The sequence below is a fragment of the Bos indicus x Bos taurus genome, chromosome 23 (genome assembly GCF_003369695.1).
Source record: "Bos indicus x Bos taurus breed Angus x Brahman F1 hybrid chromosome 23, Bos_hybrid_MaternalHap_v2.0, whole genome shotgun sequence".
NCBI lineage: Eukaryota > Metazoa > Chordata > Mammalia > Artiodactyla > Bovidae > Bos > Bos indicus x Bos taurus.
In genome coordinates, this window is record NC_040098.1 from 27,207,858 (window position 1) to 27,234,546 (window position 26,689).

Genomic DNA, 26,689 nt, shown 5'->3' on the forward strand with positions numbered 1-26,689 from the left:
TCATCTATGGGCTTGATCTTCTCCTGGGTGTATACAGGTTTCTCTCCAAATGTTGTGCTGGCCTTCTCCTCCTTAAGTTCTGTCATTTTCTGTTTCCTACATCCCATTCTTTCTCTTTGTACTCCACACCACTCTCCCCATAGAAACATTGGCTTCTTTGTCTCCAGAGATTTCCCATAGTTTCACTAAGAAGTGGTGAGATAAAGGGTATTTGACTAATTGCCACCTGGTTTATACCTTATATGTATTTCTAGAGACACCAAATCTTTGGAGCACTGTCAGAAATTTCAAAGATCAGGACCAACCTTTATACAACTGGTATTTTTTCCCCAGACCTGGAGAGATTACTTGTCTGGCAATTCTCACTATCTTTTGTCCCGTGAAAGATGAGTCAGTTCTGATGTCCTTCTTTGGCCAAATGTAATCTTGAATGTAAGTCTTCCACTGATATTGATCATAGTCCCAGGTGTTCCTTCCTTGCATGCCTGTGTGCTAAGTCCCTTCAGTTGTGTCTGATTCTATGCAACTCCATGGACTATAGCCTGCCAGCTCCTCTGTCCGTGGGATTCTCCAGGCAAGAATACTGGAGTGGGTTGCCATTTCCTTCTCCAGAGGATCCTCCCAAACCAGGGATAGAACCTGGATCTCTTGCACCACGGGCTGTCTCCTGCATGGCAGGCAAATAAGTGAGCTACCAGGGAAGCCTCCAAAGGCTCATCAGTAAACAAACAATTCACATGATGGTGCCTTTTGCACTGCACCCTGAAAAAAAGAAGGTCCACAGAACGATGAATGATGGATATTGTTTGTCCTAGCAGTCCTATTCTACCTCCTCTCATTGAGTCATTATCTGTCTTTGCTTCATTTGCTCCAGGAGTTGGAGATGGGGGTGGTGGGATGTAATACAACAATGCCCCTGACTGCAGGATGTCCTGTGGAGCATCCCCTTTCCAGTTCCCACAATAGTGGTTCATTTGATCTATGGAGTCAACTATAGAAAGGTTTCAAATATCTGCCCTCTTTTTTTGACATTGGTCCTGTGTTTTGACAAAATATTTTTTCTCTCTTATTTTTCTTCAGATAAGATGAAACAGGAAAAAGGCAAGTGAAAAAAAATGTTTTTGCATGTTCTTAACTGTTGTTCCATCTCTTATTTGCACCTTAAAAATGTTCTGCCATTTTATGTTACCTAAATCCCATCTTTTGCCATTCTTTCCTTTTGTACTCCACACCATGCTTCCCATGTAAAGATCAGCTTCTTCTGAATTTATTTTTTCTTCTTTTCTGTTTTAGATGAGATTGCACAGGAAAACGGTAAGTAAAAAAAAAATTTTTTTTTTTTTTGCCTTTTCTTAGTAGGTGTTTCATGCGTAACTTGCGCCTTTGTCTTAAACTATCAATGGTCATCTTCCTCAACTACCACATTAATATTATTACATGATTTCATCTTGCTGTCTTAATTTTCCAAGTGGTGTCCACCATCTTCACGTGTTGCTCAATTTTCCCCACCTGGTTTATACCCTGTATGTATTTCTGAAGACACCAAATTTGGACCTTTGTTACGAATTTCAAATATTAGGACTAACTGGGGAAATAACTGTTTATGCAACCGATATTTCCCCAAACTTTGTTAAATTACTTATTCAGTAAGTTTAGCTGTGTTTTGCCTTGTGAAAGATAAGTCAATTCCAATGTCATCCTTTGGTCAAACGTAAGCTTGAATCTAAGTCTTCTACTGCCATTGATCATAGTACAAAGCATTCTCAAGTATATATTTCACATAAAGATTTCTGGGATCTTTTTCTACCAACTATAATTATTTCTATTTTTGCACTTTGATTTCCATAATAGTAACTCTCCAAATGCAATTCTTTGATGTATTTAGAAGCACTTTCTTCAGAAACGTTGTCTGATACTACATATCTGTGTTCTGAATTTTTCATGTAAACAGGAAGAGAAGGTAATAGCCTATGATGTTTCCAAAATTTTACCATCCTCCATTGTAACAGTCAGAGAAGGCAATGGCAAGCCACTCCACTACTCTTGCCTGGAAAATCCCATAGATGGAGGAGCCTGGTAGGCTGCAGACGATGGGGTTGCTGAAAGTTGGACACGACTGAGCAACTTCACTTTCACTTTTCACTTTCATATATTGGAGAAGGAAATGGCAACCCACTCCAGTGTTCTTGCCTGGAGAATCTCAGGGACGGGGGATCCTGGTTGGCCCCCCTCTATGGGGTCACACAGAGTCGGAAATGACTGCAGCGACTTAGCAGCAGCAGCATTATAACAGTATTTCTCAATCGCTTTTTTCTGTTTTCAGATTGGATGGAGTTGGGGACTATATCTCTTGAATGTGCACAGCAGGCTTCCTATGACTGCTGCTACAGACACAGTTCTGGTCATATGGAGGCTTTGCCTCCATGCATCCTCATCACTTTCTGAGTAGCCTCTGTTGTGCCTACAAGGTGTTTGTAATTTACTCTGAAAAAGGTAGAAGGTCCAAGGAAAGAGCAATGATTGTCATTTTTATGCCAGAGGACATATCACCTACTCCCTCTCACAGCATCATTTCCTATCTTAACTTCTTTTGCACTAAGACCTGAGTGATGTACACATTGCTTCTGACTGGTTTCACGGAGTTCAAAAACTTACAGAAACTTTTAATTCTCAGAAATATTGGTCATTTTGAAACAAACTATGGATGTTTTCAAATTGTTGATCATCTCTATTCCTGATGCTGTACTTTCATTCTGGTAAATTGATTTTTTTTCTTCCTTTTATTTTTCAAACAAGAAAAAAAAGGTAAAAGGCAAGTCAATAATATAGTTTATATGTATATAGAGATACACATATATTTTGTTTCACTGAATATATCCAGGTAGTTTGATCATCCCCCAGCAATTACAACCCCTATGGCCAAAGCCCTATGGCCAAGAACATGATCTCTATAAACCATAGCTCAGGAAAAGAATGGAAAATCTGTCAAAAAAATTGTGCCATTTCCAGGTCACATGGGGAACGTCATAATGACTTGGGAACATCTTGTTAAACCAGCAAGTGAGCAAGCTGTAAAAGCCGTCTAAGGTCATTTTAAGAGGATACAGGTTCCCATTGAATAAAATCTAACTTCACAGTCATGTTAGAGGCTGAATATCAAAGGAATTATGACTGAAAAAAAATTTTAAATACATTAAATGTGTTAAATATGCACATATTGTTAATAATGCACATTTACATGGCTAAGGAAGAACTGTTAGGGAAATTTATTCATTATTCCAGAAGCATAAAGAAAAGGTAACTTTTCAATCAATAACAAAGTGTATTTCATTCTGTTCCTAGTCACTAGTTAATCTGCTACTTAGATCTCTGTATTTGTCAATGATCAGCTTCCTCCACCCAAACATCCATTCACTGTTTCATAATTTATTCTTATTGTCATTATCTAACTGAAGTGTGAAATGCTCATTTTCCCTTCAGTTTCCCCCATGGCACTCATTTGATTTCTCTTGCCTTTGCAATCCAGGGAGAGATATCCTTTCAGTCTAGTGAATATTATTATCCATGTACTTGTAGAGTTTTGGTATTTTTAACATTTCTGACATGTTTGCTTTCTTTGAGTCAGCCTCAGTTCTGTTGATTTAAACCCCCTTCCCTGCCATGTGGGCTTCCCTGAGGCTCGCACTATAAAGAATCTGCCTGTGATGCAGGAGACCTGGGTTAGATCCTTAGATTGGGAAGATCCCCCAGAGAAGAGAACAACAATCCACTCCAGTATTCTTGCCTGGAGAATCCCATGATAGAGGAGCCTGGTGGTCTACACCTCATGGGGTCACAAAGAGTTGGACAAGACTGAGTTACTAACACTTTCACTTTCCCTGCCATGTAATACTTTACCATCCTTCCTTTCATGTAACTGAGCTAAGACAGGCTTCATTCTGGCATGTGTTTAATGACAACTGTACATTTCAAATATAATATGTTTAATTTTCTTTACATTTATTTTCATGGAATTTATTTTCAATAATATTTACATAGCTCTTTTTATTTTTCAGAAGAATTTCAGAACGAAGCTGGCAAATTATTTCTGATGTTCTTTTATAGTCACAAAACTTTTCAAAATGAGCATTTTTATGGATTAGCCACTTGTTGGCTCACAGTTCTTCTGAATGTCTCCCATTCTAACCTGAAGTTTTGCTTGTGACTTTGTTTCATATTTCTTTCTTCATTGTCCTTTCAAAGCCTGGTCCAGTGTGGACTTTAGATTCACATTTCCAATGCCCTTGACCATTTACTAAAGTCTTCTCTCACTTGTACAGATAATTTACATACCTTTCCCAGGTTTATTTTCTTTCTTGCCATAGTAATTTTTTCTGTCTTTTCCTGGGGTAAGTTTGTCAAAGGTATCAAAAAGTGTTTAAAAACTTGGTCAAATAGAATCATAAGAAACTGTAAATCAACATTTATTTATCTAACCAAAGTGACAATAAAATATTTTAAGGCAAATACAGAACATTTAGAAGGCAAAGAAATTCACAATCTGCTATCAAGTGTAGCTCAACATTCCAAAAGTCTTTGTTCTCTTAACAGAAAGAGAAAACTCCTGTCCTGCCCCAGTTTGACCTCAAGAACATAATTTATTTACCTAATAAATCCAATTCCACTCCAGCCTTAACATATACAAAATTATTTTTTCAGGAATCATTTTTCACAACTTTCTGTATCTACATTAGTTAACCCCCCCGCCCCCCTCCCTTTTCCCCATTTAGCCTCTTTTCCTTGGTGACTCAGATGGTACAGAATCTGTCTGCAAGGCAGAAGATCTGGGTTCAATCCCTGGATTGGGAAGATCCCCTGAAGAAGGGAATGTCTACCCTCTCCAGTATTCTTTCCTGGAGAGTTCCATGGACAGAGGAGCCTTGTGGGCTACAGTCCATGGGGTCACAAAAAGTCAGAAACAACTGAGCGACTAACACTCTGACTTCTTCATTTAGGAATAACCAGCTTTAGGACAAAATCATCTTTTTCCCCTTAACAAAATATATCCCCATTTTTCAAAACTTCTTTTCCTGAACCTCCTACTGTCATCCCAGTAACTTTAATTACACATATTATAATTTTAACCCTTAAAAACCTTGATCTCTAATGAAAGTCAACAAAAAGCACGTAATTGTGAACTGTTTGTCATACCAGAATTTCTTGACTGGAAAACTTAAAAATATTCCATATACTCTGAAAACATACCTCTTCTCACAGCACAATTTCTTTCCTCAGTGTGGTACAAAACACATGTCTAATAAATCCAATCATCATTAGTTTTCCTCTCATAAGAAGACAAAGCAGATAAACGTAAAAAGGTTTAGTAGTCAGTGCTCCATTATTTTATCTTAAATGAATGATCTAGTATTCAGTGATTTCCCATTGTTTAACTTATCATAACTAAAATTTTATCTGGCAAAGCTATTTTAGACATACCAAAACAATTACTCTTAGATTTCAATGAAAATTCTAATCTCATTTACTTTTTTTTTAATTTTATTTTATTTTTAAACTTTACAAATTGTATTAGTTTTGCCAAATATCAAAATGAATCCGCCACAGGTATACATGTGTTCCCCATCCTGAACCCTCCTCCCTCCTTCCTCCCCATACCATCCCTCTGGGTCGTCCAGGTGCACTAGCCATTTTATACTTAAAAAATAACATCACACCAAGTTATTTTTCTTGCTGACAAACTTTGCAATAGAAATAACATGAACTTAATGACTTACAGTAAACCTAGGTAAAAAAGGGTATCATACTCAATATTGATGACTCCAAAATCATGTCCATATCATTAAAAGCCTAAAGTAACTTTAATACCTGATATTAAATTAATACTGATCACATGAATCTAAAATTATCTGAGCCAGTTTCCTTTATATTTAATTTGTAACCATCTACTTTTAAGTCAATTAAACACAGTTCTTTAATAATTTAATGTTGATAATACTATCTGAAGGTAGAGACACAGCATATGTATAATACACACATACATATAAGCTGACAGAACTATAGATCTCATGGCTTCACTTTAAAATGTAGTCATAAATCAAATATTAAATATAAATATTGTTGGTTCAGTTCAGTAGCTCAGTCATGTCAGACTCTTTGCGACCCCATGGACTGCAGCACACCAGGCCTCCCTGTCCATCACCAACTCCTGGAGTTTACTCAAGGTCATGTCCATCGAGTTAGTGATGCCATGCAACCGTCTCATCCTCTGTTGCCCCTTCTCCTCCCACTTTCAATCTTTCCCAGCATCAGGGTCTTCTCAAAAGAGTCAGTTCTTCCCATCAGGTGGCCAAAGTATTGGAGTGTCAGCTTCAACATCAGTCCTTCCAAGGAATATTCAGGACTAATTTACTTTAGGATTGACTGGTTGGATCTCCTTGCTGTCCAAGGGACTCTCAAGAGCCTTCAACACCACAGTTTAGAAGCATCAATTCTTTGGCACTCAGCTTTCTTTATAGCCCAACTCTCACATCCATACATGACTACTGGAAAAACCAGAAATTTGACTAGACAGACCTTTTTTGGCAAAGTTGTCTCTGCTTTTTATTATGCTGTCTAGGGTGGTCATAGCTTTTCTTCCAAGGAGCAAGTGTCTTAATTTCATGGCTGCAGTCACCATCTGCAGTGATTTTGGAGCCCAAGATAATAAAGTCTCTCACTGTTTTGATTGTTTCCCCATCTATTTGCCATGAAGTGATGGGACCAGATGCCATGATATTCATTTTCTGAATGTTGAGTTTTAAGCCAAGTTTTTCACTCTCCTCTTTCACTTTCATCAAGATGCTCTTTAGTTCTGCCCTTTATACCATAAGGGTGGTGTCATCTGCATATCTAAGGTTATTGATATTTCTCTTGGCAATGTGGATTCCATCTTGTGCTTCATACAGTCTGGCATTTTGCATGATGTACTCTGCATCTAAGTTACATAAGCACGGTGACAATATACAGCTTTGACATACTCCTTTCCACATTTGGCACCAGTCTGTTGTTCCATGTCGAGTTCTAACTGTTGCTTCCTGACCTGCATACAGATTTCTCAGGAGGCAGGTCAGGTGGTCTGGTATTCCCATTTCCTTAAGAACTTTCCACAGTTTATTGGAGAAGGAAATGGCAACCCACTCCAGTATTCTTGCCTGGAGAATCCCAGGGACAGAGGAGCCTGGTGGGCTGCCGTCTATGGGGTAACACAGGGTCGGACACGACTGATGTGATTTAGCAGCAGCAGCAGCATTGTGATCCACACAGTCAAAGGCTTTGGCTTAGTCAGTAAAGCAGAAATAGATGTTTTTCTGGAACACTCTTGCTTTTTCGATGATCCAATGGATGTTGGCAATTTGATCTCTGGTTCCTCTGCCTTTTCTAAATCCATCTTGAACATCTGAAAGTTCTCGGTTCATGTACTGTTGAAGCCTGGCTTGGAGAATTTTGAGCATTACTTTGCTAGTGTGTGAGATGAGTGCTATTGCACGGTAGTTTGAGCACTCTTTGGCATTGCCCTTCTTAGGGATTAGAATGAAAACTGACCTTTTCCAGTCCTGTGGCCACTGCTGAGTTTTCCAAATTTGCTGGCATATTGAGTGTAAAACTTTCACAGCATCATATTTTAGGATTTGAAATAGTTCAACTGGAATTCCATCACGTCCACTAGCTTTGTTTGTAGTGTTGCTTCCTAAGGCCCACTTGACTTCACATTCTAGGATGTCTGGCTCCATGAGTGATCACACCATTGTGATTATCTGGGTCATGAAGATCTTTTTTGTATAGTTCTTCTGTGTATTCTTGCCACCTCTTCTTAATATCTTCTGCTGAGGAAGGCTTTCTTATCTCTCCTTGCTATTCTCTGGAACTCTGAATTCAAATGGTTATATCTTTCCTTTTCACCTTTGCCTTTTGCTTCTCTTCTTTTCACAGCTACTTGTAAGCCCTCCTCAGACAACCATTTTGCCTTTTTGCACTTCTTTTTCTTGGGGAAGGTTTTGATCACTGCCTCCTGTACAATGTCACAAACTCTGTCCATAGATCTTCAGGTACTCTGTCTATCAGATCTAATCCCTTGAATCTATTTCTCACTTCAAATGTATAATCATAACGGATTTGATTCAGGTCATACCTGAATGGGCTAATGGTTTTCCCTACTTTCTTCAATTTAAGTCAGAACTTGGCAATAAGGGGTAAACTTTCTAGTTTATAGATAAAAACTGAAATAACTTAAATTTATTTTCTCAGGTGATTAATGCTGTACTTCTTGTGGAAAAGACATTTAAGATTTGTATTTGTTCTTGATAAATCCCTGAGGAGATTGTGAATTAGATTTTGGGGTGAGGAAGCCTTTCCACCAATTTGAATTTAAAAAGACCTCCCTGGTCCTCTGCCACCCAGACACTTCCTCTAACTTTGGTTTCAGGTTCTACTTTTGTGAGCTAATTAGGTTCAAACTCAGGTCATTGTAGATTGTATTTCTCCTTCTGATTCTTACAGGTTTGCTTAAATTCCCCAAATAACTGGTCTACCACCTGTTCTTGTCATTTAGTTGCTAAGTCAGTCCAACTGTTTTGCGACCCCATCAACTGTAGCCCACCATGCTCTTCCATCCATGGGACTTTCCAGGCAAGAATACTGGAGTTAGTTGGTAGCCATTTCCTCCTCCAGGGGATCTTCCCAACCCAGGTATTGAATACCCATCTCCTGCATTGGCAGGCAGGTTCTTTACCACTGAACCATTAGGGAAGCCCAGTCTACCACCTAAATGGTGTTAAAACATTGACTTGTTACTATATTTTATTTAACTTGATATTTTATATCACTGATAAGATTTCCAACTAAACTGAAAATCAAGCCTTCTATCTTCTATAACTGTAGGGTTCAAATGTATCATCCCTTAAAATTTGCACAAGGCATTTAATGAAGATCTTTCTGAGTGCACAAATAAAACATACAGCAAAAAAATCCCTATTACTTTTTTTATTAGCCTTAAATATTGGCTCTCAGTTTTTATTTTACATTGTATAAATTCAGGTGACCCTATTGGTTCCCTTTAGTATATGTAATTAATATTGCCTGAGGAACAGATTTATATGCCTTGTCTTATAATACCAGGCTGGGGAAGCACTCCCAAGTGAGGCATAATGTCTATCCCACAATATAATCAGGCAAAAGAGATGTAACATTCTTAAAATACAGAAACTCATTTAAATACAGCAATTTTCATAAACTTTGATCTCAATTATATAAATTTATATATTTAACTTTAATTTTCATTAAGACCCCATTAACAAGCCTTGGTCTTCCAAGAGTACCAGAAGCTTTTCTTTTTATCCACTGACCATATTATCAATTTTTTTATAAATTTCTTCAGCATCCTCAGTGAGAGATAGAACCAAGGGATGCAGGCTTTTTTGTCAAACTGTTAACTTGATTAATTGGCCTAATTTTTGCCCTAAGTGACCAACTGCTTATCAGATAGCTCTGTAATTATTCTTCCATGGTAAATAAGGTAAACTTATTTGGGGCCTTCTAATGCTGAGGAGGCTTCCATGGTGGCTTAGTGTTAAAGAATCTGCCTGCAGTGCAGGAGCTGAAGGAGATGCTGGTTCAATCCCAGGGTCGGGAAGATCCCTTGGAGGAAAGCATGTCCACCCATTCAAATATTCTTGCCTGGAGAATCCCCTGGGCAGAGGAGCCTGGCAGGCTACAGTCCATAGGGTAACAAAGAGACTGACAGGACTGAAGCGACTTAGCATGCATGCACACCATGTTGAGGATCTATAAGGGATTCCTTTGGCCTATCAAACCTTAAGTAGTGTTGCAAAAGGTTTTTGCTTTAATCACATTAATGTTCTTTTTTTTTTTTTTTTAATTCTGTTTCTTAATAACCATGGAAAGATTTCTCTTTTGGGGATGAGGCCCTTTAAAATTTGTACTTATTAGAGAAGAAATTTTTAGATTTTCCTTCAGCTTCTTATTCGTCTATTAATCAACCTAATAAAAAGTTGATCTAATGTTTTATTAGCATTTGTAAGACTGATTGATGAGCAGCTGAGACCAAATATAAGGCTTCTTAAATCTTTTTGTGTTAAACTAAGGGAGTTTTTAGGTTACCCATTTCATATATATATTTTTATCCACTTTCTAATTTGTTTTTTTTTCCATAGATGCCAATAAAATAACTGTTCATAGTGAGAACTTTCTAAAAATTCACCAGTTTAAAAGTTTCTTCAATTTAAAGACACCATTGTCTGGCCATTGATAAGTAGAATCTTAATAGCAACTTAAACCAATAAGACATAAAAGGTGTCCCCACTAGAGATCAAAAAGGATGCAATCTTCACAAGGTCTTAAATGTTTACTCTCAAAACTTGTCTAAGTAAAGGGCTATCATTGTACAGGCAGATGCACTGAAGGTTATGATGACAAAGGCCTTATGTGTTGGGGCCCCTTATGACAAATTTTTTGAGAGTTCTCATGTAGTTAGTTGCTCAGTCATGTCCAGCTCTTTGTGACCCCATGGACTATAGCCCACCAGGCCCCTCTGTCCATAGACTATCAATAAAAAATACTGGAGTGGGTAGCCATTCCCTTCTCTAGGGGATCGTCCTGACTCAGGGATCAAACTTGGGTCTCCTGCATTGCAGACAGATTCCTTACCAAGAGTTGGCATAGACAGACAAAAAGATTGCTCAGAATCCTAGTCTATCTGAAAAGTGAAAGTAAAGTCACTCAGTCATGTCTGACTCTGCGATCCCATGGACTGTAGTCTACCAGGCTTCTCTGTCCATGGGATTTTCCAGACAAGAGAATCCTAGCCTATCTGACTGCCTGCCACATTCTGGCTATATGTGTAAATTCTGGAAGTCAGAGGCCAAGCTCTCAAAGCACAGAAAAAATATCTGAGAAGAACAGGTAGAACATTTGCATCTCAAAGACACAGGGAGAAAAACGCAAGTTCCTCCATAGCAGACTTTTTTTTCCCCTTTAAAGTCAGAATTCTGAAAAAATGTTCCATGAAGCCAGTTTTTTTTTAGCTGTGCACGCAAAAACATAATTTGGGTATGTCAAAATAGCTTCAATTTGGCCGTTTTTATAATGAGATGTCCTTTAATTTGCAACAAAGAAAGTACTTGTAAGTACAAGTTCTATACTTACATGATAAAATCTTCCCAGTGTATCTCAAATGAGGATAACTCTCTCAGTGTCTTTCAGTCGAGCAAAAGTTTCTCAGTGTCTTTCACCCAGGAGTCTCTTCTTGAAACTAAATTTCAAGGAAAAACTACTATTCCAGCCAGAGATTTAAAACCACCAATTAAAACTGAGGCTCATCAGTTAATAACAGGAACTCCAAGATCCACCTAGAATTGTCTGGAACTCTAAGGAGGTAGACAGGCACAAGGGAACTTCTGGTCCCAAAGCTAGAGATCCTCGTGGAGTTAAGGTGAAGGAGAGAAGTCTGTTTTTGGGTCCATTTGTTGGTCACCAAACCAAAATTGTTGACTGAAAAACAAATGCACAAGCTAAAAGTTTCAAGTTATATTTTACTGGGGACCTTACTTGGGACTAAAACCTGGGATACAGCCTCTCAGAGAGTTCTGAGGAACTCTTACAGAGAGATAAGGAAGGATTCAAGATATCTAGGAATTTTAACTGGGGGGGAAAAAAAAAAAAACTGTAGTGGAACACATAAAGATTACTTCTAACAATAATTAAAAAAAACAAAAACAAAATAGGCATCTCAAGTAAATGATGTTAATGCCTCTCTACATATGGCAAGATACAAGAGTCTCAGCTCACTGAAATTATTCCTTTGATATGCATCATTGATACTGGGGCCATGTATCTTGTTTTCTCCATCATGAAGCCCCTCAGGGTACACCATCAGGTTCTGATGGCCTCATGGTTGGCAACATTCATTGTTTACCAAAGTGTCAGGCAACATTTTTCATCTGCAAGAACAAATTTTCACCATTTTTCCAATATAAAAATATTTGCTTCCTTGGTGTTTTTCAGGACTTCTGTTTCTTTTTTTTTTTTTAATTATATTCATCTTTTCTATCTATTGTACAATGGAAATTTTATTTTCACTTTTGTTTTCCGTATTGGTTTTCCTTGAAATTTATATGAGTTTTTCCATTATATTTTTCAGAACAACTCAAGAAAGAAATTGGTAAGTTTTATGACTTTTTAAAAAATATATATTTCCAGATAAAATTTTTCCTCATTTCTTGACGTTCACCTCTTACATACTGCTGTCTTTCCTTTGCAATCTTGTGAATTTCAAATTATCTTTTCCATTTTCTTTGACTTTCTGAACCCCTCCCATATTAAGTCTCTTAATTCTCTCCTCTACTTTTTATTCTTTCTCTTTTATTCTATCTTCCTGGTGACTATCATAGCTTCATTATAAAGTTGGTGAAAAAAAAAAAAATTGGTGAGTTGAAAGGGATTAGGCTAAGAAGAATGTGATTATTTCCATTCAATAGAAAGTTTCCTTTAACTTTGATTTTTCCTCATGTGCTCTGAGATGGAGTCCCCCTTTTATATATATATATATTATCTTCTTTCAATATAAGAATAGTATTCAGACTCCAAAGCAGCTGAATAAGTTCCTCTTTTGTTGACCTTCTAGACACTTTGCATATACTAATGTCAAATGTAATCTTGATACATTTTGCTGGACCATAATCTTCAGTGATCTAAGGTATAAAGATATTTTCACATGAGTTTGCATCATCTTTTCTTTCCAACCAAAATTATTAGTGTACATTCATTTTTATTTTAACCATTTAATAGTTAATTCAACAAATGTCTCTTCCTTCAGGGTCTTGAACATATATTTTTGAGTCAGTCAAATAAACTTCATTGATATTATATCTTTAAATTCTATGACTATTTTCTAAACTAATTCTAAATTATTTTTATTTATTTTTTTTATTTTTTTTAAATTTTTTTACTAATAAAAATTTCTAAAAATAAACCCTCCTCCCTCTCCATACCATCCCTCTGAGTCGTCCCAGTGCACCAGCCCCAAGCATCCAGCATCGTGCATTGAACCTGGACTGGCATCTCGTTTCATACATGACATTTCACATGTTTCAATGCCATTCTCCCAAATCTTCCCACCCTCTCCCTCTCCCACAGAGTCCATAAGCCTGTTCTATACATCAGTGTCTCTTTTGCTGTCTCGTATACAGGGTTATCGTTACCACCTTTCTAAATTCCATATATATGCGTTAGTATACTGTATTGGTGTTTGTCCTTCTGGCTTACTTCACTCTGTATAATAGGTTCCAGTTTCATCCACCTCATTAGAACTGATTCAAATGTATTCTTTTTAATGGCTGAGTAATACTCCATTGTGTATATGTACCACAGCTTTCTTATCCATTCATCTGCTGATGGACATCTAGCTTGCTTCCATGTCCTGGCTATTATAAACAGTGCTGCGATGAACATTGGGGTACACGTGTCTCTTTCCCTTCTGGTTTCCTCAGTGTGTATGCCCAGCAGTGGGATTGCTGGATCATAAGGCAGTTCTATTTCCAGTTTTTTAAGGAATCTCCACACTGTTCTCCATAGTGGCTGTACTAGTTTGCATTCCCACCAACAGTGTAAGAGGGTTCCCTTTTCTCCACACCCTCTCCAGCATTTATTATTTGTAGACTTTTGGATCGCAGCCATTCTGACTGGTGTGAAATGGTATCTCATAGTGGTTTTGATTTGCATTTCTCTGATAATGAGTGATGTTGAGCATCTTTTCATGTGTTTGTTAGCCATCTGTATGTCTTCTTTGGAGAAATGTCTATTTAGATCTTTGGCCCATTTTTTGATTGGGTCATTTATTTTTCTAGAGTTGAGCTGTAGGAGTTGCTTGTATATTTTTGAGATTAGTTGTTTGTCGGTTGCTTCATTTGCTATTATTTTCTCCCATTCTGAAGGCTGTCTTTTCACCTTGCTAATAGTTTCCTTTGATGTGCAGAAGCTTTTAAGGTTAATTAGGTCCCATTTGTTTATTTTTGCTTTTATTTCCAATATTCTGGGAGGTGGGTCATAGAGGATCCTGCTGTGATGTCTGTCAGAGAGTGTTTTGCCTATGTTCTCCTCTAGGAGTTTTATAGTTTCTGGTCTTACGTTGAGATCTTTAATCCATTTTGAGTTTATTTTTGTATATGGTGTTAGAAAGTGTTCTAGTTTCATTCTTTTACAAGTGGTTGACCAGATTTCCCAGCACCACTTGTTAAAGAGATTGTCTTTAATCCATTGTATATTCTTGCCTCCTTTGTCAAAGATAAGGTGTCCATATGTGCGTGGATTTATCTCTGGGCTTTCTATTTTGTTCCATTGATCTATATTTCTGTCTTTGTGCCAGTACCATACTGTCTTGATAACTGTGGCTTTGTAGTATAGCCTGAAGTCAGGTAGGTTGATTCCTCCAGTTCCATTTTTCTTTCTCAAGATCGCTTTGGCTATTCGAGGTTTTTTGTATTTCCATACAAATTGTGAAATTATTTGTTCTAGCTCTGTGAAGAATACTGTTGGTAGCTTGATAGGGATTGCATTGAATCTATAAATTGCTTTGGGTAGTATACTCATTTTCACTATATTGATTCTTCCAATCCATGAACATGGTATATTTCTCCATCTATTAGTGTCCTCTTTGATTTCTTTCACCAGTGTTTTATAGTTTTCTATATATAGGTCTTTAGTTTCTTTAGGTAGATATATTCCTAAGTATTTTATTCTTTTCGTTGCAATGGTGAATGGAATTGTTTCCTTAATTTCTCTTTCTGTTTTCTCATTATTAGTGTATAGGAATGCAAGGGATTTCTGTGTGTTGATTTTATATCCTGCAACTTTACTATAATCATTGATTAGTTCTAGTAATTTTCTGGCGGAGTCTTTAGGGTTTTCTATGTAGAGGATCATGTCATCTGCAAACAGTGAGAGTTTTACTTCTTCTTTTCCAATTTGGATTCCTTTTATTTCTTTTTCTGCTCTGATTGCTGTGGCCAAAACTTCCAAAACTATGTTGAATAGTAATGGTGAAAGTGGGCACCCTTGTCTTGTTCCTGACTTTAGAGGAAATGCTTTTAATTTTTCACCATTGAGGATAATGTTTGCTGTGGGTTTGTCATATATAGCTTTTATTATGTTGAGGTATGTTCCTTCTATTCCTGCTTTCTGGAGAGTTTTTATCATAAATGGGTGTTGAATTTTGTCAAAGGCTTTCTCTGCATCTATTGAGACAATCATACGGTTTTTGTTTTTCAATTTGTTAATGTGGTGTATTACATTGATTGATTTGCGGATATTGAAGAATCCTTGCATCCCTGGGATAAAGCCCACTTGGTCATGGTGTATGATCTTTTTAATGTGTTGTTGGATTCTGATTGCTAGAATTTCGTTAAGGACTTTTGCATCTACGTTCATCAGTGATATTGGCCTGTAGTTTTCTTTTTTTGTGGGATCTTTGTCAGGTTTTGGTATTAGGGTGATGGTGGCCTCATAGAATGAGTTTGGAAGTTTACCTTCCTCTGCAATTTTCTGGAAGAGTTTGAGCAGGATAGGTGTTAGCTCTTCTCTAAATTTTTGGTAGAATTCAGCTGTGAAGCCATCTGGACCTGGGCTTTTGTTTGCTGGAAGATTTTTTATTACAGTTTCAATTTCCGTGCTTGTGATGGGTCTGTTAAGGTTTTCTATTTCTTCCTGGTCGAGTTTTGGAAAGTTGTACTTTTCTAAGAATTTGTCCATTTCTTCCTCGTTGTCCATTTTATTGGCATATAATTGTTGATAATAGTCTCTTATGATCCTTTGTATTTCTGTGTTGTCTGTTGTGATCTCTCCATTTTCGTTTCTAATTTTATTAATTTGATTTTTCTCCCTTTGTTTCTTGATGAGTCTGGCTAATGGTTTATCAATTTTATTTATCCTTTCAAAGAACCAGCTTTTGGCTTTGTTGATTTTTGCTATGGTCTCTTTTGTTTCTTTTGCATTTATTTCTGCTCTAATTTTTAAGATTTCTTTCCTTCTACTAACCCTGGGGTTCTTCATTTCTTCCTTTTCTAGTTGCTTTAGCTGTAGAGTTAGGTTATTTATTTGACTTTTTTCTTGTTTCTTGAGGTGTGCCTGTATTGCTATGAACTTTCCCCTTAGGACTGCTTTTACTGTGTCCCACAGGTTTTGGGTTGTTGTGTTTTCATTTTCATTCATTTCTATGCAAATTTTGATTTCTTTTTTGATTTCTTCTGTGATTTGTTGGTTATTCAGCAGGGTGTTGTTCATCCTCCATATGTTGGAATTTTTAATAGTTTTTCTCCTGTAATTGAGATCTAATCTTACTGCATTGTGGTCAGAAAAGATGCTTGGAATGATTTCTATTTTTTTGAATTTACCAAGGCTAGCTTTATGGCCCAGGATGTGATCTATCCTGGAGAAGGTTCCATGTGCGCTTGAGAAAAAGGTGAAGTTCATTGTTTTGGGATGAAATGTCCTATAGATATCAATTAGGTCTAACTGGCCTATTGTATCGTTTAAAGATTGTGTTTCCTTGTTAATTTTCTGTTTAGTTGATCTATCCATAGGTGTGAGTGGGGTATTAAAGTCTCCCACTATTATTGTGTTATTGTTAATTTCTCCCTTCATACTTGTTAGCATTTGTCTTACATACTGCGGTGCTCCCGTGTTGGGTGCATATATATTTATAATTGTTATATCTTCTTCTTGGATTGATCCTTTGATCATTATGTAGTGACCTTCTTTGTCTCTTTTCACAGCCTTTGTTTTAAAGTCTATTTTATCTGATATGAGTATTGCTACTCCTGCTTTCTTTTGGTCCCTATTTGCATGGAAAATCTTTTTCCAGCCCTTCACTTTCAGTCTGTATGTGTCCCCTGTTTTGAGGTGGGTCTCCTGTAGACAACATATGTAGGGGTCTTGTTTTTGTATCCATTCAGCCAGTCTTTGTCTTTTGGTTGGGGCATTCAACCCATTTACGTTTAAGGTAATTACTGATAAGTATGATCCCGTTGCCATTTACTTTATTGTTTTGGGTTCGAATTTATACACCATTTTTGTGTTTCCTGTCTAGAGAATATCCTTTAGTATTTGTTGGAGAGCTGGTTTGGTGGTGCAGAATTCTCTCAGCTTTTGCTTGTCTGAGAAGCTTTTGATTTCTCCTTCATACTTGAATGAAATCCTTGCTGGGTACAATAATCTGGGCTGTAGGTTATTTTCTTTCATCATTTTAAGTATGTCTTGCCACTCCCTCCTGGCTTGAAGAGTTTCTATTGAAAGATCAGCTGTTATCCTTATGGGAATTCCCTTGTGTGTTATTTGTTGTTTTTCCCTTGCTGCTTTTAATATTTGTTCTTTGTGTTTGATCTTTGTTAATTTGATTAATATGTGTCTTGGGGTGTTTCGCCTTGGGTTTATCCTGTTTGGGATTCTCTGGGTTTCTTGGACTTGGGTGATTATTTCCTTCCCCAGTTTAGGGAAGTTTTCAACTATTATCTCCTCAAGTATTTTCTCATGGTCTTTCTTTTTGTCTTCTTCTTCTGGGACCCCTATGATTCGAATGTTGTAGCGTTTAATATTGTCCTGGAGGTCTCTGAGATTGTCCTCATTTCTTTTAATTCGTTTTTCTTTTATTCTCTCTGATTCATTTATTTCTACCATTCTATCTTCTAATTCACTAATCCTATCTTCTGCCTCTGTTATTCTACTATTTGTTGCCTCCAGAGTGTTTTTAATTTCATTTATTGCATTATTCATTATATATTGACTCTTTTTATTTCTTCTAGGTCTTTGTTAAACCTTTCTTGCATCTTCTCAATCCTTGTCTCCAAGCTATTTATCTGTGATTCCATTTTAATTTCAAGATTTTGGATCAATTTCACTATCATTATTCGGAATTCTTTATCAGGTAGATTCCCTATCTCTTCCTCTTTTGTTTGGTTTGGTGGGCATTTATCGTGTTCCTTTATCTGCTGGGTATTCCTCTGTCTCTTCATCTTGTTTAAATTGCTGAGTTTGGGGTGTCCTTTCTGTATTCTGGCAGTTTGTGGAGTTCTCTTTATTGTGGCTTTTCCTCACTGTGTGTGGGTTTGTACAGGTGGCTTGTCAAGGTTTCCTGGTTAGGGAAGCTTGTGTCGGTGTTCTGATGGGTGGAGCTGTATTTCTTCTCTTTGTTCAGTCGCGCTGTGGGGAGGGAGGGAGGGATGCTGCAAACAAATAACACTGGCGTGCGCTTGCACTGCCTCAGCCACAATGGGTCTGCCCCCGCTCACGGCGCGTGTAGCCTCCCTGCCCACACTGCTCGGGCTCTAGGTTGTTCCACCGGGAACTATCCAAGGCTGGCCCTGGGTTGCATGTACCTCCCAGGTCCAAGACGCTCAGGTTCAGGCACTCGGGTAGTCCTCAGAGGCGCAGACTCAGTTGGGCCTGAGTTTTGTGCTCTTCCCAGGTCCGAGCAGCTCAAGTGATGAGGTGTTTGGCGAGTGCCAATGCTGCGACTTATCACCTCCCCGCCACTTGGTTATCTGGGTGTAAACCCGGCGCACCTTCTCAGGCAGATATTAACCGTCCAGACCCCCAAAAAGTTTTAGTTAGCAAAGAAGCCTGCTTACAGTTTTATAGATAATGTCTCTCTGGGGCTGCGATTGCCCCCTTCTGGCTCTGGCTGCCTGTCACCGGAGGGGGAAGGTCTGCAGCCGGCTATCTCTATTCAATTCTTTGTTCCGTGCGTGGGCCTGGTGGTGTCTTAGGTTGGGGCTGGCTTTTCGCGTGGTAGATATCCCACAGTCTGGTTTGCTAGCCCAAATTATTTCGCTCAGATAGTGCTCAGGGTATTCAGGCCAGATTCTTACTCTAAGCGGTGCAGCCCGCGCTGCGCCTCCCTGCCCAGCCCCCGCTTGCTAATGGCGCGTGCAGGCGTCTGCGCTGCTTCTCCGCTGGGGGAGTTACCGTAGGACTCGCAATCTTCGAGTTTTAATTGTTTATTTATTTTTTCTTCCTGTTATGTTGCCCTCTGTGCTTCCAAAGCTCGGCACAGATTCGGCAGTGAGAAGGTTTCCTGGTGTTTGGAAACTTCTCTCTTTTTAAGACTCCCTTCCCGGGACGGAACTCCGTCCCTCCCTCTTTTGTCTCTTTTTTTGTCTTTTATATTTTTTCCTACCTCCTTTCGAAGAGTTGGATTGCTTTTCTGGGTGCCTGATGTCCTCTGCCGGCATTCAGAAGTTGTTTTGTGGAATTTACTCGACGTTTAAATGCTCTTTTGATGAATTTGTGGGGGAGACAGTGTTCTCCCCGTCCTACTCCTCCGCCATCTTGGCTCCTCGCCCCTAAATTATTTTTAGTATCCTACTACAACAATTATTATTTTCTGGGCCTCCAAAAGGACAGTGACTGTAGCCATGAAATTAAAAGATGCTCGCTCCTTGGAAGAAAAGCTATGACAATCCTAAACAGCACACTAAAATATGCTGTTTAGGGACATTACTTTGCCTACAAAGTTCTGTATAGTCAAAGCTACAGTTTTCCCAGTAATCATGTATGGATGTGACAGCTGGACAGTAAAAAGGCTGAGCACCAAAGAATTGAGGCCTTGGACCTATGTTGCTGGCAAAGACTCTTGAGAGTACCCTGGACAGCAAGAAGATCAAACCAGTCCATCCTGAAGGAAATCACTCCTGAATATTCATTGGAAGAACTGATGCTGAAGTTGAAGCTCCAATACTTTGGCCACCTGACATGAAGACCCAATTCATGGGAAAAGACCCTGATGCTGGGAAAGATTGAATGCAGGAGGAGAAGGGAATGAAAGAGGATGAGATGATTGGATGGCATCACTGACTCAATGGACGTGAGTTTAAGCAAACTCTGGGAGATGGTGAAGGACAGGGACGCACCTGTCCACGGGGTCTCAAAGAGTCAGACACGACTGAGCGACTGAACAGCAACAAGGTGTCCTTTCATATCAGATTATATTCTTCAAATTTTAGTAAAATTTCCAGATGGAATGAACTTCAGACATTTCTTTCATTGCTTTTGAAATGTACATTACTTAGCAAATTTCAGGCACAAATATTAGATGCATAGCATTACTCACATCTTCTTTATGATGTTAACAAAATCTGTTTATATATACATACATGATTGTGTGTTTTCTTCCAGAGAGGAAGAAGGATCAATTCAAGTCCGGTGAGTAATGATTATTTCTCAGAAACCTTGACTGTACTACTTTTCTTAGAGTCTGCCCTTATGCCAGTGGGATAGAATGCAGAAATACAACAAAAATGTTTAGTGTAAGCAAAGCGCCATTGGAAGCATTATCTTTATAAATATCGATGCTTTCAATAAATTCTCTCTGAAGTGCAAGCCACGAATGACTCAGCCTGTAATTCTTTCTCTCCCCTTTCATTCATTTGTTCCTTCCTTCCTTCTATGCCCCTTCCTTCATGCTCCTATCCCTGCCACCCTTGTTTTTTCTATATTTCTATCTAACCTCCACCTGATCATTTTTACCACCATATTTGAAGACTGGAATATCAGGATATAGAATAGAAAGAGGAAGGTCAAAGGATTCAGTAGAAGAAATAGAACAAAGTCAAATATTTCTTATATTTGTTTGTAATAAAAATAAGACAGTAAAAGAGACATGCAAGGATAAAAGTAAAGTTTTTTCTATTTTGTTCTTTTGCAGCATGGAGGGATATACCATTATATCCTGGTGAGCAACACGAGTTCTGATGAAGAAAATCCTATTATTAAAAGATATTTTAAATGAACATCTACTGTGTGCAAAATGATTTGCTGAAAATCAAGGAAACTCCAGGGATTTATTTCATGACTCCAGTAGATTACTCATTATTCTAACAGATAATAATATGTTTGGAACATTACATTTTAGTAGTTTTATTATTTTCAATTGCATATAACATGTTTTGAGTGTAGGTAGAATGGTTATCATCTGCTAAAATCTGAGGAATCGAGAGTGAATAATAATATTATTTGGTCAGACCCATCATATCCTATATTTGCTTTCAAACATCCTAAATAAATTACAAATATTTATCCTATATGAATTTTGGATGAGGAGAGCATAGGGTTGGCACAAGTCTTTAAGTCATACATAATTTATCATCTTGTAAAAATAGGTTCAAATATATAAAAAGAGGTTGTTGTTGTTTTTCTTTTTTGGTTGTCATCATTCTTGAATTAAGGAGTTTATTACCATAGTATTCTGGATAGACAGGCAGCTCTACCTGTCAGATGGTGGATTCTATGTTCATTTGTTCCTTGCAGATTGGAGAAAAGAAGAGTTCCAGACTGGTGAGTCTATCATGGTCCAAGACAGACCCTGTTCCTTATGGGTAGTCCCAGGGAAGACTCAGGGAGGTGAACTGGATCTCCCCAGAGCCAGAGGAGTTCTCACAGAACTCTGGCCCAAGCCTACTGAGACTCCTCCCAGAAACCTGATGATCTCCTGTCTTTGCAGTAAATCTGACTCTGGATGCAGCCACTGCCCATCCTGCTCTCTTCCTGTCTGAAGAAGGGAGAAGAGTAACCTGGCTAGAACCATGTCAAGATCTTCCCAGCTGCCCAGAGAGATTTGTCTCCCTTCCCTGTGTGCTTGGTGAGCTGCACGTCAGCTCAGGGAGATACTTCTGGGAGGTGGAGGTTCAGAATGCACATTCCTGGGACCTGGGAGTTTGTAGGAATAATGTAGCAAGGAATGGGAGGGTCACAATGTCACCGCAGAATGGTTTCTGGGCCATTAGGCTCTATGACGGGGTGTACTGGGGCCTCACATCCCCAGAAACTTCTCTTACTCTAAAAAAAAAACCCCTTCGTGTGGGGGTATTCCTGGATTATGAGGCTAGAGATGTATCTTTCTATAACATGACAGATGAATCCCACATCTACACATTTTCCAAACAAACATTTTATGGTGGCCTAAGGCCACTTTTTAGACTTTGGTCCTCTGACTCAGGCCCTCTGACCATTGTCCAGGTGGAGTAGAACACAATGATGCTGTAATTCATATGCCTAACCTTCCACGATGATTACAGTTCTCCCCACTAGACACAAATTTATTTTTTCTTCTTCCTCCTTTACTGGTTTATTCTAAGATGAAGCTCTGATACACACACTGATGGTTGCCTCTCATAGTAATTCTTCCTTCTTCCTAAGTTATAGGTCCCTCAACTATTACTATGCTTATGATAGTCTAGTAGAAAGATGAGATTTCCTAGCATCCCCTGCTAAATGTGACTAAATTATGACCAGTGCATTTTAAGATGAATTATTCTGTATGACTCTTTGGAAAAGACCCTGATCCTGGGAAAGATTGAGGGAAGAAGGAGAAGAGGATGACAGAGGTTGGATGGCATCACCAAGTCAATGGACATGAACTTGGGCAAACTCTGGGAGATGGGGAGGGACAAGGAACCCTGGAGTGCTGCAGTCTGTGGCGTTGCAAAAAGTTGGACATGACTTGTCAACTAAATAACTACATTCAGTATCATCTCTGGAATGTGTTCTTAAAGGAAAATTATGCAATTTTCTTTTCTCTAACTATTTGGATGGCTGGAATGTGGCATGATGGGTGGATCTCTAAGAATATCTCTGATCATGTAGTATGATATGGACAGAAAAGAAGATATTAATAGAATGATTCTGGAGTTTTGACAGCTTTATGAAACTACTATATGTTCACTTTCTGAATTACTTCCAGTAAGAAACAAATTTTGTCTCTTTAAAACATTTGTATGTTTTATTTTTGCCTGTTGCGACTGAATCCAATACTAACTCAGCATCCTCCCTTTAAAGATGGTAGCAGGTGACATCCACAGTTGAGTATTCAGATGAAACCGGAAATGTAAAGTCCTGTACTTGCTTGCTCAGCTACTCCAGTGTGTCAGTCTCATTAGGGTCTTCCAATTTCTCCTGAATCTTCAGGCCCTCTTGACTTTACTTCCTACCCTCTCCTTTGTGGTTACCATGATTAATAATTTTAAATATCTTACTAGTGAGTAAAAATCTCTGGCCTCATTGCCCTTATATCACATGTACTTGAAAAAAACCTCCAAATATGGATAAATCTAATTACCTATCTCATACTGGCAGTTAAACATGCTATAGAAATCCATACATGTGAGCAGATGGTTCCTCTTTACGTGTGTGATTACCGATCACAACTTGGACACCAGCACAATCAAGTAATCCTCTCATTCATTAAAAAATCTACCTTCGTTCAACTTCCAAATCTACTCCCACCTTATACTCAATATATGACCGTGTTCCCACTTTGAAAAATAAAATTAACAATAATAACAATAATCAATAAGAAGATAATTATCTCATATTTGTAATAATAAATATAACAAATCTAAATCTCCACCTCTCCATTACTCCTCTCTCACTGTGTTATTAACAGAAGTATTTCCCTTTCTTCACAGGGAACACCAACCCATCTTTATCTCCACTCATTCTGTACTGTGCTCTCTGGACATCGACCCTTCAGTTGTTCCTCTCAGACCTTCCATGAGCTTTTTCCCAAGAACCTTATGTTTTTCAAAATCTTGTCCACCTTAAAAATCAAAACAATACAATTTTCTACCAACTCTAGATCCTCCTTTATACTCTGCTTTCATGCATTTCTCAAAATAATTATATAAAAACTGTGTTTGTATTTCTCTGATTCCCATTTCCTTCAGAATATACTCTAGGTTATGGGTTAAACTGTATCTCCCTCACCACCTCTCCTTAATTCACATATTGAAATCCTTTACCTCCAGTACCTCTGAATGTGACTGTTTGGAAATGGGGTCATTGCAGGTGTCATTAAAGATGGAGTAGAGTGCATCCCTGATACAGTAAGACTGTTGACCTTAAAAAAAAAAAAGGGGGGGGGGGTAAATTTAGACATCCACATAGGCACAAGGAGAATGCCATGTGAAGTCTGAAGTCTGCTTCCACAGACAAGGAATGCCCCAGATTGCTAACAAAATACCAGCTGCTAGGAGAGAATCTTGGAACAGATTCCTCCCCAGCACCTTCAGAAAGAGCATTGCCCTGCCACACCTCAGTATCACAATTCTTGCCCCCAGAGCTGTGATATTATAAACTTCAGTCGTTTAAGGTTAATTAATGTGTGATACTTTATTATAGTCTATTAATAGTCATAGCAAGCCAATGTACTCTTTTTTATTTTGTTTTGTTAAACACAATCTGATCATTTATTCTTAAAAAAAAAATAATAACCCAAAACCTCTTACAGAAACTCCAGAGAATTTCTGCATTTATATAAATTTCATGAAATAGTTGAAAACCAACATAGAAAAAAAGTTTTAAATTCCAAGATTGTAATGAATTTATGTAAAGTACTTATTTCTATGATAATTATGTCTGCATTTCAGTGTTCATAATTCCACATGCCTTGATACCCATTGTTTCATGTTAAAGCTATCAATACCCTTAATTCCTATTTTATAGATGAGCAAAGTAAGGCTTTGATTATTTATATTGTTATCAGGCTTTTAATGTTTTCCAAAGTCACGCATTTACTAGATGCCAGAACTGGAACTAGAATCCTAGTCTTTTAACTCCACAAATCCAAGGCAACTGTTGTTAAACAAACTCACTCTTTTCTTATTTATATAGGCCAAAGCATCACGATAGATATACTTCATGCCGAAGACCAGTTACAGGTTTATGATTAAAGAAGTAAAATCAACAGCAGTGTGACCAAAGAGAGTTATAGTAAATGTATGCTAAGTTGCTTCAGTTGTGGCCATCTCTTTGTGATCCCATGGACTGAAGCCCACCAGGCTCCTCTGGTCATGGAATTCTCCAGGCAACAATACTGGAGTGGATCACCATGCCCTCCCCCAGGGGATCTTCCCAACCCAGGCATCAAACCCATGTCTCTTACATCTGCTGCATTGGCAAGTGGGTTCTTTACCACTAGCACCAGCTGATAAGCTCACTTTATAGTTAAACAGTGGGTGTTAAAGCTCTTAGTTTAAATGACCACAAGCTATTAATTCTCTACTCCAAACGAATATTACTCCAAAGTAATGTTCCAAGGAACATTAGTTCTGTGATAGTCTCTTGATTAAATAAAGCGCTCAAATCTTTTCTAATGTAAAAATTATAAAATTCTATAGGTTGCTGTATTTTCTAGAAAGTGCTATTCTAAATTATTTCAACCCTACAAGTGAAGCAGTCAAAAGAAATAGAATCTGCCAGCTTGTCCTGCCCTATGGATTTTAGATTTGATAGTCCTCACAATAATGAAATAACTTCCCTACCCCCTCATAATAAGTAAACCATGGAAGCCAACTCTGACTCCGTGATGGAACTGTTTCTTTGACTTGCTTTTGTTATTATAATCATACAGAATAATTTGCCTCAGAGAATCCTGCACCTCTGCCTGACTGTTAAACTAAAGTGTCTTGTTCAGAACCCTGTCTACCTGCGGATGGCAGGAAGGAAAAAATAACACATCCCCTGCCTGAGGCTTGCCAAAGGGGTCCAAAGAATTGGTCCTAAAAACAGAGGGACGAATGTAGTGACCCAAGGTTGAAAAAGCAGATAAAACCAAAAGGGTTTTTGAATGCAAAAATGGAAAAATCAGACCCTTACAATCCTTCCCTCCTCCATATCGTAACTATTAATGGATTTCAGGTCCTCCTAAGCAGTATCTGCTGGATCATAGAAAAAGCAAGAGAGTTCTAGAAAAACATCTATTTCTGCTTTATTGACTATGCCAAAGCCTTTGACTGTGTGGATCACAATAAACTGTGGGAAATTCTTCAAGAGATGGGAATACCAGACCACCTGACCTGCCTCTTGAGAAATCTGTATGCAGATCAGGAAGCAACAGTTAGAACTGGACATAGAACAACAGACTGGTTCCAAATAGGAAAAGGAGTACGTCAAGGCTGTATATGGTCACCCTGCTTATTTAACTTCTATGCAGAGTACATCATGAGAAACACTGGGCTGGAAGAAGCACAAGTTGGAATCAAGATTGCCGGGAGAAATATCAATAACCTCAAATATGCAGATGACACCACCCTTATGGCAGAAAGTGAAGAGGAACTAAAAAGCCTCTTGATGAAAATGAAAGTGGAGAGTGAAAAAGTTGGCTTAAAGCTCAACATTCAGAAAACGAAGATCATGGCATCTGGTCCCATCAGTTCATGGAAAATAGATGGGGAAACAGTGGAAACAGTGGCAGACTTTATTTTGGGGGGCTCCAAAATCACTGCAGATGGTGACTGCAGCCATGAAATTAAAAGACCCTTACTCCTTGGAAGGAAAGTTATGACCAACCTAGATAGCATATTGAAAAGCAGAGACATTACTTTGCCAACAAAGGTCCATCTAGTCAAGGCTATGTTTTTTCCTGTGGTCATATATGGATGTGAGAGTTGGACTGTGAAGAAGGCTGAGCACTGAAGAATTGATGCTTTTGAACTGTGGTGTTGGAGAAGACTCTTGAGAGTCCTTTGGACTGCAAGGAGATCCAACCAGTCCATTCTGAAGGAGATCAGCCCTGGGATTTCTTTGGAAGGAATGATACTAAAGCTGAAACTCCAGTACTTTGGCCACTTTATGCGAAGAGTTGACTCATTGGAAA

The 26,689-nt window shown here is 38.3% G+C and overlaps 1 protein-coding gene and 1 long non-coding RNA gene across 2 annotated transcripts; both read left to right on the top strand.

Annotated features, from left to right (window-relative positions):
• The first annotated feature begins 1,269 nt into the window (after positions 1–1,269).
• Positions 1,270–21,053, top strand: LOC113881784. The gene is made up of 4 exons (XR_003508163.1): positions 1,270–1,314; positions 12,191–12,211; positions 20,215–20,241; positions 20,744–21,053. It is a non-coding gene; the product is annotated as an uncharacterized LOC113881784 (long non-coding RNA).
• A 78-nt stretch (positions 21,054–21,131) lies between these two features.
• Positions 21,132–24,189, top strand: LOC113881438 (butyrophilin subfamily 1 member A1-like). The gene is made up of 3 exons (XM_027524476.1): positions 21,132–21,140; positions 21,264–21,372; positions 21,539–24,189. Exons 1-3 carry the CDS (start codon positions 21,132–21,134, stop codon positions 22,060–22,062), a joined length of 642 nt encoding a protein of 213 aa, XP_027380277.1. The 3' UTR covers positions 22,063–24,189.
• Positions 24,190–26,689: the final 2,500 nt, after the last annotated feature.